Source organism: Mustela erminea, chromosome 15, assembly GCF_009829155.1.
Source record: "Mustela erminea isolate mMusErm1 chromosome 15, mMusErm1.Pri, whole genome shotgun sequence".
Taxonomy (NCBI): domain Eukaryota; kingdom Metazoa; phylum Chordata; class Mammalia; order Carnivora; family Mustelidae; genus Mustela; species Mustela erminea.
Window position 1 is genome coordinate 37,009,398 of NC_045628.1, and position 12,673 is coordinate 37,022,070.

Genomic DNA, 12,673 nt, shown 5'->3' on the forward strand with positions numbered 1-12,673 from the left:
ATCTATTCAATAAATACGTACTGTTCACCTGCTATGTGCCAGGATCTAGATATGCAAGGTTAATTGTCAAGGTGAATTTGTCTCAAGAAGCTTAAAGTTGGTGATAACACCCCTAAGGGTGCTGAAGATGAGGCCACAGTTTGGTAACTGCTGTCTCAGAGATACTAAGTACCATGCACTGTGCACACATGGTGGGTGGGGTAGCCAGATCCAAAATGAGTAAACAGGGCTCGAGTTCCATCTGTAACAAGTAGCTTTTGAATTGAATCTTGGAAAATGGCAGAAATTAGGAAAACAAAGTGCATAAAAGTCATTTTGGGGGCACCTGGGTGGCTCAGTTGTTAAGTGTCTTCCTTTGGCTGGGGTCATGATCCCATGGTCCTGGAATTGAGCCCCACATTGGGCTCCCTGCTCAGCGGGAAACCTGCTTCTCCCTCTCTCACCAGCAGTGCCCACCTCCCCACCGCTTGTGTTCCCTCTCTCCCTGTCTCCCTCTCTGTCAAATACATAAATAAAATCTTTTTTTTTTTTAAGTTATTTTAAGCAACAGATGAGTGAGGGGGGACATGTTAAACAGGATGGCAAACTGAAAAAGTAATGGTGACAAGAACACAAGAAAAGTTAAGAACTGTGGTCTTCAACTAAGGAAGAGGTCAGATCATGATGAATTAGTGTACTTAACCAAGAGATCTGAACCAAAAGACAAAAGGAGACCAAACGAAACCAAGCAAAAACTTCAGAGGAATGCGCTGAAATTTATGTTGTAGAACTATCATTTCAGCATGATTATAGAGAATATAGTAAACAGGCTAAGAATAGAGTCAGGCAGAGTAATTAGAAGGTTATGGCAGCAATCTGGAAGAAAATAAGTGGGGATCTAAATTAAGCCAGAGAAACTGTCATGAGAGGAGGGACGTATGAGAGGTAATAAAAGGGTGGAACATATATGCTTTTGGGACTTCTAAGGTCTATCTGTTCTGTTTTTTTCCCTTCTAAATAAACAATGATGCATCTTATAGTGTTACTTACTCCCTATGTAATTTCGTTCCTACTTTCTTGTAGGATTCATGTATACGTAGTCTAGCTTTAAAAATTTTGGAATTCTATTCTCTTCACAGTCACCAAATCTTACGTAGCAGTCCACTTGAAACTTGAACATTTAATCACTGAGTACATTCTGCCTGCATCATAAAGCTCAACGTTATAATCCTCCAGTTATTACAAGATCTGTGCTGTCTCTGATACATTTACACTTCAATTACAATTACAATGCTTTCATTTTAACAGCTTCTGGTTTCTGAAGGATTAAGTCTCAAGGATTATGTTCTAATGAGAACAAAGGTTATTGACGACTTTTCTCATTTCTTTCTGAGATGCTTTCCCAGCTAAATCAAAGTGAAGCCAAATTTATGCCAAGATGTTTTCTCCCTGCAGGAAAACATAATGGAAGTTATGAGAAATCAAGAGTTTTTACTGCTTCCAGCTGAGGAGCTCCATAAACTCCTGGCCAGCGATGATGTAAATGTTCCTGATGAAGAAACTATCTTCCATGCATTAATGATGTGGGTCAAGTATGATATGCAGAGGCGATGCAATGACTTGAGTATGCTTCTTGCCTTTATAAGACTGCCACTGCTTCCACCACAGGTAATTGCATGGGATGCTGTGTTAACAGCTACTCTGTATTGAAAAATCCTATATTAAAAGTAACATCAAATGTAAATAAAACTAACAATAATTTAAAATAAAAATAATAATACCCATAAAGCATTTGGTAAAATAGTAACGTTCAATTGATACATATTATGGTATACACACATGCACAGGCACACTGACTTGAAAGTAGAAAGTCCCTAAGTTTTATGCCTCTCCATTACCATTTTCTTATAATTGTTTAATTCTTTATAAAAAAGTGGTATCATAAGCCATTTATTTTTCCTTTTCACATTTTTGGTTTTTCTTCTAATCCAATACTCTTTTTAGGAAAATTTGGTGATGGAAAATGATGGGTGATGGGTCTGAAGCTCATCTCTGCCATATATTGACTCATGCTCATATGACTATGCGAATGCCACTGAATTTCTCTAACCATAAAATGAAATTGTACTACCACACAAAACTTTTGTGAGGATCAGATGAGACAATACATGTTAAGTACTTAATCTCATTACAGTATCTAGAAGATTTTTAAAACATTATAATTAATTCCCTGCTTCCCCATTTTGGAAATCAATGGATTTATCATCTATCTATCTATCATTTATCTATCTATCATAATCTGTTTATCTATCTATCCCTCCATTTCTACCTTTATATCTTATGATGCAATAATACAATCATTCTCTGATGAAAACACATCCTTGGGTTACATTTTAACACTCAATACATAGGATTTCAACCCTCAATAAACAGATAAGACATATTACTGAATCATACACAGTTATGGAGTTAAAGCATTTAGCAGTTGGAATTATGGAATCTTTAATAACTGAAGCTAAAGAGAATCCAGACACCAAGTGTACCAACCACCTCATTTTACTGATGAATTATGTAGGACTGGTGAACTGGTAAGAAGTTCATTCAGCTTGTAAGAATAAGAGTAACTATTTTTCTCTGATTCATTATGTCTGTAAGTTGTGATGTTGCAAAATTGTCTATGCACAGCAATGTTAATCTGGGGTTTCTGCCTTCTAAGATCATCTAGAAATAAGCCTGAAGGCTATTCCTACCTCAGAAATGGTAGGTAAAATTGTATATACACTTTGTCTGGGGGATGTGAGGGACCTCTAGTATTCACCTGATTCATCATTTGGCTCCATACTTCCATCAACACTTTCACTAATCCATATATTACTAAGAGTGTTAGATAGAGAATTATGACATTGGGAAAGAATGACAGACAAGGGCACGTTAATAAGTGAAGTGAAAATTATGGTCATATATTAAGATTGGAAAGTAAAAAAAAAAAAAAAAAAACTACCAAAATTGGGAAAACAAATGAAGTTTTATAAATAAAGGAATAATTCTGTTTCACTTGGCTGCTGAAATGAATAAAGCAGTAAAAACAGAGGAGAAAATTTTATGGAACTCCTGCTTAAGCAAATTATATGAGCTTATCTTAACACTAGGATCTTAAAAAGGAGGAGAAATGCATTTAGGTAATGAAACAAAGAATAAATTGTGAATCTAAGCCCTGAATTTTTCCAAATCTTCCATCCCAGGTTTTAATGCCAGGTATCCTTAGAGAGTAAGGATATCCTGGGGATTTTCTATCCTGGGGATTTTCTCCCAGGATAGAAATGGCCAGTGAACACTATTAGCTAATAACAGGTAGAAAGCCATTAACCACTCATAGATGCTGTGGCAATTGGTACCTTAGACTACTGCCTACCCACTCCAACTCTTTGTTGAAACGTGGGGAGCTTTTGGGTTTTCCACAGAAAGTACTATGTCATCTGCAGAGAGTAAGAGTTTGACTTCTTTGACAAATTGAATGCCTTTTATTTCTTTTTGTTGTCTGATTGCTGAGGCTAGGACTTCACCCCACAATTTCTAGAACTCATGCAACAATTCAGCAATGTGGCAGTATAGAAAATCAATGCACAGAAGTCAGTTGCATTTCTGTACACTAACAATGCACTAACAACATGACTGAAGAAAGAGAAATTAAGGAATCAATCCCATTCACAATTGCACCAAAAACCATAAGATACCTAGGAATAAACCTAATCAAAGAGGTAAAGGATCTGTACTCTAGAAACAACAGAACACTTATGAAAAATTGAAGAAGACACAAAGAGTTGGAAAAACATTCCATGCTCATGGATTGGAAGAATAAACATTGTTAAAAATATGTATTCTGGGCACCTGGGTGGCTCAGTTGTTGGGCATCTGCCTTCAGCTCAGGTCATGATCCTAGGGTCCTGGGATCAAGCCCTGAATTGGGCTTCCTGTTCAGCGAAGAGGGCTGCTTCTACCTCTCTCACTCCCTCTGCTTGTGTTCCCTCTCTCGCTGTGTCTCTGTCTGTCAAATAAATAAGTAAATAAGTTTTTAAAAAATAAAATAAATAAAAAATAAACGCAATGTGTATAGTGCCTAAAGAAATCTACCTATTCAATGCAATCCCTATCAAAATAACATCAACATTTTTCAGAGTTGGAACAAACAATCCTAAAATTTGTATGGAACCAGAAAAGATCCCAAAAAGCCAGGGGAAGTCACAATGCCTGACTTCAAGCTATATTACAAAGCTATGATCATCAAGATAGTATGGTACTAGCACAAAAACAGACACATAGTCCAATGGAAAAGAACAGAGACTTCAGAAATGGACCCTCAACTCTATGATCAACTAAACTTTGACAAAGCAGGAAAGTCTATCCAATGGAAAGAAAGATGGTCTCTTCAATAAATGGTGCTGGGAAAATTGGACAGCCATATGCAGAAGACTGAAACTGGACCATTCTCCTACACCATACATAAAGATAAATTCAAAATGGATGAAAGACCTCAATGTGAGACAGGAATCCATCAAAATCCTAGAGGACAACACAGGCAGTAACCTCTTCAACCTTGGCCTCAGCAACTTCTTGCAGGACACATCTCTAAAGGCAAGGGAAACATAAGAAGAAATGAACTATTGTGACTTCATCAAGATAAAAATCTTCTCATGGCAAAGGAAACAGTCAATAAAACTAAGAGGAAACCTACAGAATGGGAGAAGATACTTGCAAATGACAAATGACAAACAGATAAAGGGCTGCTATTCAAGATCTATAAAGGACTTATCAGACTCAACACACAATAACAGATATTCCAGTTAAGAAATGGGGTAACAGGTGGTGGGTAGTATAGAAGGCACGGATTGCATGGAGCACTGGGTGTGGTGAAAAAAATAATGAATACTGTGATGCTGAAAATAAATTAAAAAAAAAAAAGAAAGAAATGGGCAGACTTGAATAGACACTTCCCAAGAAAAGACATACAAATGGCCAACAGACACATGAAAAACACTCCACATCACTAACCATCAGGGAAATACAAATCAAAACCACAATGAGATACCACCTTACACCAATTAGAATGGCTAAAATTGACAAGACAGGAAAAAATGAATGATGATAAGGACGTGAAGAAAGGGGAACCCTCTTACACTGTTGGTGGGAATGTAAGCTGGTATGGCTGCTCTTGAAAACAATGTGAATGTTCCTCAAGAAGATAAAAATAGAGCTACCCTACAACCTAGTGACTGGACTACTAGGTATTTACCCCAAAGATACAGATGTAGTAAAAAGAAGGGACACATGCACCCCAATGTTCATACAGCAATGTCAATGATAGCCAGCTGTGGGGGGAGCTCAGATGTCCTTCAACAGATGAATGGATAAAGAAAACATGGTCTGTATATACAATGGAGTATTAGCCATCAGAAAGGATGACTATCTACCATTTATGTCAACATGGATGGAAGTGGAGGGTATTATGCTAAGTGAAATAAGTCAGTCAGAGAAAGACAATTATCATACGGTTTCACTCATATGTGAATTGTGAGAAATAGCTCAAAGACTCATAGGGGAAGGGAGGGAAAACTGAATGGGAAGAAATCAGTGCGGGAGATAAATCATGAGAGACTCTTGACTCCAGGAAACAAACCGAGGATTGTGGAAAGGGAGGTGGGTGGGGAAATGTGGTCACTGGGTGATGGGAATTAAGGAGGGCATGTGATGTGATGAACACTGGCTATTATAAGCAACTAATGAATCACTGAACACTATACCAAAAGCTAATGATGTATTATGTATTGGTTAATTGAATTTAAACAAAAAGAAAAGTGGGGAGCTTTAAGCTAAACCAGTAGTCAAAAATCATCATGGGGAAAAAAAAAAAAAAATCTTGAATGAATGCTAAGAGACATAACTGAAGAGGCCAAGAATGTGACCAGTGTTCAATCTTTTCATGCTATGCCTTTCCTTCATACACTCTTCCCCTACTCTTCTGTCACCAAAAAATGGGAGATGCTTTTACCACTACATCCATCTATGCTATTCCATCACAACAGACATGTACATCCTATTAACTTGTTACTAGGCTACACATTACAAATGGAGTTTTAATTCTTATTGACTCAGCTGCTTCATCTTACTTAGTGAAACAATATTCATTAACTTCAGGAAAATAAGATATAATTTTTTGGTGTAACTAACTAGCAAAAGACTCTTTTGCTAGTTCTTATTACAGCATGTAATAGTCATAAGTACAGCATATGTCTATTCTCAATTTAGGGGCATTAAAAACATAACTTTGGGGGCGCCTGGGTAGCTCAGTGGGTTAAGCTGCTGCCTTCGGCTCAGGTCATGATCTCAGGGTCCTGGGATCGAGTCCCGCATCGGGCTCTCTGCTCAGCAGGGAGCCTGCTTCCCTCTCTCTCTCTGCCTGCCTCTCCGACTACTTGTGATTTCTCTCTGTCAAATAAATAAATAAAATCTTTAAAAAAAAATAACTTTGTACTTTCAAATTAGACATGCAGGGAAGAAAGAGTAAAATACATTTTCTTTTCATAAAATATTCTGTATATAAGAGCGGCTATCACTTTCTTAACTAGTACTAATGAATTACATGTTATTATAAGCATTTTCCACATATTTCTACCCAGATTTTGAAACTTCCAGTAAAAAAAAAAATGACATAGTAAGAATAGGGCAATAGGAAATAATTTTTTATTTCTTTCTTTAGATACCAAGCATACTTTATTTCATTTAATTTCTATATTATCCTTATGTAGTAAATACTATTATTTTCATTGGACAAATGAATAAATTGAGAATCAGCACAGTAGCCATCTTCCTATTAAGTTGTAGTGCTCAGATTGCGCTCTTGATGTATCTGACATTAATGTGGTTCTTATTCCACTGAAGGGCAATGAGAGCAGTATCTTCTTCAGATTTAACTCAATGTCCCACCAGAGCTAAAAAAGAGTTTAATCAAATCTAAGATTTTCCAGCTTTTTATGTGAACTTTCAAAGTGGCTAAGCATCTTCTATTCCTTAAGAAAAGCTATTATGAGGATCAGGAAACACTTTTTTCTTAATCCTGGAGCCATTATATATAGGTTTGACCCTAATATATATTGCTTGTGTGCATGCACTCACTCTCCCTCTCTCTTTCTTTACATAATGTTTACGTGTTTATATCCTTAATATTTAATAGTTATATAAAATGTGATATTATATTTTAAAGTACTAACAATATTTAAAAGGAGAAGAGTCTTCATTTTTCTAGTGAGCTAAGCATTTATTTTCAAAAGGAAAGAGTACATACGCTAATTTTTGAAGGACACTTGAGAGAATTTGGCTTGTGTTTTTGTAAGATAATTCCTGTAGGAGTAAACGATGGGTTTCGGGTTAAGTGACAGAACAGTATCTGGAAGACCTTTTGTGAGCTGCTTATAATGTTGTCAAGCAAAACCTAACAAGTACTGACCAGAACAAGAGTAAAAACGATGAGATTTAGAGATGCTTAAAACAATAAAAGAAAAACAATTCTTCTAGGATAGAGTTAAACTAAATAACTGTAAGTAGTTTTACAGCTGTGAGCTTCTAGTTTCTATTTAGTAAATGCATAGAACAATTTCCAGAGCTTAAAAAAAGTAAAAATAAATACAATGATGGAGATTTCATCAACAAAGAAAACATGTTAAAAAAGTAATTATTGTCAAAGAATAAATCTAGATTACAGTAACAGTCTTATACTCACGGCCAGTTGACCAACTTGACTTAAGTGGATTTCAGTTAATCATTTATTATAATCTGCATTCTCATATCTGGTTTTTTTTTCATTACTAGACCCATCATGTGTATCTGTGTTTAGTTATTTCTTAAGTTTACAAGAAAAAAAATCCATTCTGATACTCTTTATTATTTACTATTTATATATTTTATTATTTATATATTATTTATATTAAATAAATTATATATTATATATAAATTATAGATAAAATATATATTGTATATAATATGTATATTATATATAATATATTATTATTTATATATTTTTTATTATATCATATATTATTTATATAATGATGTATGTTATTATAATGTATGCATCATGGGAATTTGGTGCAGAAAAATATGAGGATATAAATTTTGGTGGACAGTATGGATTTCAGATGAGACAAGTGGTAGACAAAATGAGCTTCAGAAAAGAATAAAAGAAGAGACATAAAATGACTCAGAAGTGAAATGTCTATTTTATCTTGTATTGAAATATAACAGCTAATGATGAAATAAATTCAGTTGGCTTTTCTGCAGAAAAGACCAGAGGAAAAGGCAAAATGAAAGAAATATATAATTGAGTTATAGTCTAAGAAATAGTGAATGACTTTTATTATCTTTTTAAATAAGTGAGGAATAGGATTTTTCATAATAGTTTCTGTGTTTTTTCTTGAATACCCAGAGGTTTAAAAATTTCAACAGAACTGGAAAAAAATATGGAAATTTCATTTTAGAGAATGAGTGATTATATAAACACACACACACACACACACACACACACACACACACAAGTAAGTTAACCAATTTGATATACTCATTTTTCTCTATTTTCTCTTACAAAGATGTAATAAACATGTAAACATATAAACATAAATAAACATTATGTAACTATCATTTTCAATGGTTTTAACTGGTTTTACAAGATGTATCCTTGTAATATGTACATAAATATATATTTATTATACACATATTTTAAAAGGACACATGACCATCTAACATTTGGTAGGTTCTTTTCTAATGATTGGTTTGGAAAGTTGAAGCATGCTATTCAAAAAAACAAGGGAATGCAATTCTATATCTAGTCAAGCCAAAAGGTCTTTAGGAAAATACAGTTTTATCATAGAGATTATTTAGAATGTTAGAAATATACAAATAAACTTTGCTTCCTATCTTGAAATTGGTATTATCTCTTTTGAGATGACAAGGATAAAGATTTCTCAGATCTTGCAAACCAGAATGCCTACTGACTCTTAAAAGAAATATGTAACAGTGTGTGTGTTTATGTGCATAAACATTTATTATCTGTATCAAAATGTAAAAGGAAAAAATTTGCAATTGAATAACAAATTATTTCCTAAGCTTAGAGGCATATAGTTTAATAATAAAAAAGAATAAAACAACAAGGAAACTCAATATTGTAACTTAAGGGAACAGATACTACCTCTAGTTTGAAGCATAAATTATTTTTATGCAAAGCTGTAATTTATCCCAAAATATTCTTTTTTTTTTTTAAGATTTTGTTTATTTATTTGACCGAGAGAGAGATCACAAGTAGGCAGAGAGAGAGAGAGGAGGAAGCAGGCTCCCTTCCGAGTAGAAAGCCCGATGCAGGACTCGATCCCAGGACCCCGAGATAATGACCTGAGCCGAAGGCAGAGCTTAACCCATTGAGCCACCCAGGCACCCCAAAAGATTCTTTATGTAATAACAGCAACACGAGAAGAGAGAGGTTATCAACATTTTTTACTGCATTGAAAATGTGATAGTTGATCAGATACCGGTGACATAGACTCTTCTGTCCATAAAAACTATAGTCACAACTAAAAACACTAATGAAAAGCAACCAAAACGACAGAGAACAAATCAATATAAGAAGAGCATTCATAAATCACACTGTAAAATCTACAGAGTAGATTATACTCCTGAGTAATTTATGTTTTGTTTGGTTTTACTTCTCAAAATATCGGCAAGCATCGGTAAATCCTACTATTTTCCATGTTTGTCAGTACTAATGTTCACTATTTAGTATATTATATATCTTATTTTTACAAAAGAAAAATAAACAAAAAAAACTTTCAACTCTTACAACTGAGTAAGGCAAATATTAATCAAACATTAACACAGTCTATTAGTGGTCTTTGTTACTTTTTAATTTGTTTTTGTCCTTTTTCTTCCTCTCTGATCTGCTTGCTGTCTGATTAATTAATGTTGACACCAGGCATCATCAAAGAAACAGCCTTCTTCACAAAACTAGACTATAATAGCTTTTAAAAGTGTGGAATAATGTTATTCTTCTCTAAAAAAAAAACTTGAGAAACAGCGTCTTTAAAACAGAAATGCACAGATAGTACATGTTTCTAAAATCTTACAGATTTTTCTTTAATACAATTTAGTTTCATGATCACTTAAATTATGATGACATTCACAGTTCAAGTTACATTATGAAAATATAAAAGCTTTTTACTTCAGTAGTTTTTGTCAGTGAGGTATAATGTGAAAAATGACACACACAAGCACAAACTCATACATACATACATACAAAAACATTACTGTCTTCGGTAAAGAGAGCAGAGAAGTTGGAACCTAATCTGAAAGCCTTTACTTTTTGCCACAGTGCTGTAGTATCTCTGCTTTTGTCAAGGGCTGAGCCCACTGCTTGTGGTTTGTATCCCATCAGTCTTGCCACTGGAATTTCTCTACATTGGTGACCCTTCTATGTATTATATTACCAATTTGTTCCATATTGGATCATTCTAATTAACTTGCAAAGATTTATTGTTCCAAACATAGTAAAACAAAACTCATATTCCTACCAACCGTTCCAATTCTGTTTCCATTTCTAGCAAAACATGTAGCTATTATTTACAGTTAATAAATATATTTAATAATAATCATCACTCTCTTCAGTCCACTGTAATCAGTCCTTGGAACTCTTCAAAATCACCCAAAACCTCCATGCTGTCACATCTTCCCATCTTTACCCACCTCATTTGTTTGCATCTTACTTGGCTTCCCAAGTAAGGAAATTGACAAAATTGATCTGGCCCCTCTTACTCAATTGCCATTACTAATTTTTTCTACTTGGATATATATTGCAGTGCCCTATGACACCATATTTTCTCCATAAAGAATAACATTCTTCTATACTTTTAAATACTATATAGCCAATTATAACTTCTAAATTTATAGCTTTAGCTAACCTCTTCTTGAGAGATAGATACACATACCCAGTTAACAGTTTGACACCTCTAATTAGATATCCAATGGTCATTCAAAACTTCACATGGTCAAAATGAAAGATTTCAAAGTCCCAAGACTTCCTCCATAACCCCCATTCTTCATAAATAACATGATGAACCATCTAGTTGTTCATACCTAAATTCTAAAATCACTTTTAATTCTCTACATTGCACTGTATTTAATATTCAATTTCTGAGGAAGTTCTTTTTGCTGTATTCTAAACTAGACCTTAAATCTGTTCTTTTTTTTTCCCCCTTTCTTTCTTTTTCTCAGCCTTTCTACAGTCCCATCCTAAAATGACCCACCACCTGGGGCACCTGGGTGGCTCAGTGGGTTAAAGCCTCTGCCTTCAGATCAGTTCATGATCCCAGGGTCCTGGATCGAGCCCCACATCAGGCTCTCTGCTCAGCAGGGAGCCAGCTTCCCCCTCTCTCTTTGCCTACCTCTCTGCCTACTTGTGATCTGTCAAATAAATAAATAAAATCTTAAAAAAAAAAAAAACCACCACCATCTCTCTTCTGCACTATTGGAATAGCCTCCTACCTGTTATATTAAGTTTTATGTTTAATTATAGCAATAATTTCTAACTAGCAAGGAGATGGAACTTTTGAAGTATGAATGAATTAATTTCAAACTTAAGATTTATACCCTAAGAAAAAATCCTATATCCCTGTCCTACAAGGTGTGTATCAGAAATTGATGACTAATTCCCTGACCTAATCGCCTCCCAGCACTTAGTATTCTCTAGGTGCGGTGATATTCTTTCTGTTTCTTGCACAAGTTAGGTTTATTTCTTCTATAGCATATTTGAACTAGCCAGTTCTGGGCACTAGAATCAGTGGCCTGCCAGTGGAAGAGGATGGTGGTGACAGGAATAGCCTTCTCAGGTATAAGCAATGGAAGGGAGGCATTGTTTATAGATAATTAAAGACAATAATAAAATGGCTAAAGGTCAGTCTGCTTTTAGTATTATTATACCTTGACGATTCTGTAGAATGCCATTGATAACACATTCCTACCTGCTCGGATGAACTGTCCACCATATGCTTTCTCTGGTCCTCTACTGTCTAGAATATGTTCACCTTTATCATGGCATGGCTTATTCTTTCTACTTAATCATATGCCACATCCAATAGGTCCTGTTCTTAACATTCACCTACTATTTTCTTGTTTGGTTTTAGTCTGTTTCTATTTCTTTATATTTTCAGAAAACCAGACTTGAAGTCCTTGTCCACAAAGTTCTTGGTATAATTGATACTCAAAAAGTGCTTGTCAAATCAACAAATGAAAGGTTTATTCTAGGTCTTAGGAATTTGAGCTTCATTTTACCACCTGCTGATATATGATTTACCTGGAATGAGAGAGAAACCTACAATAGTGTGGTATGATGGAGCTAACAGTGGTTACTAGGAACACAGTAATAAAGAGCACATTGATTTGGACTTTACTAAAATTCCTTATCGAATGGACAATGGAAAGGCAAAGTAAACAGGATATACTGTCTCATCTCTTTGTTTTACTAGGTATATTCATAGAACATAAATTCATCAGAATTCCTCTAATTCAATGAAATGTTTAAAAAATAACTTAGCTACAAGAAAAAAATGTTCCATTTTCACTGGTAGCATAATAAATAAGAAAACAAAGTCCATTTCATGAA

The 12,673-nt window shown here is 34.6% G+C and overlaps 1 protein-coding gene across 1 annotated transcript in view; it reads left to right on the plus strand.

The window, feature by feature from the left end:
- KLHL1 (kelch like family member 1) overlaps positions 1 to 12,673 on the plus strand; it is a 396,676-nt gene that overhangs the window by 233,673 nt on the left and 150,330 nt on the right. Inside the window, 1 exon segment of the mRNA XM_032315139.1 lies at positions 1,435 to 1,647. Within this exon segment, the coding sequence (XP_032171030.1) occupies positions 1,435 to 1,647 (213 nt within the window).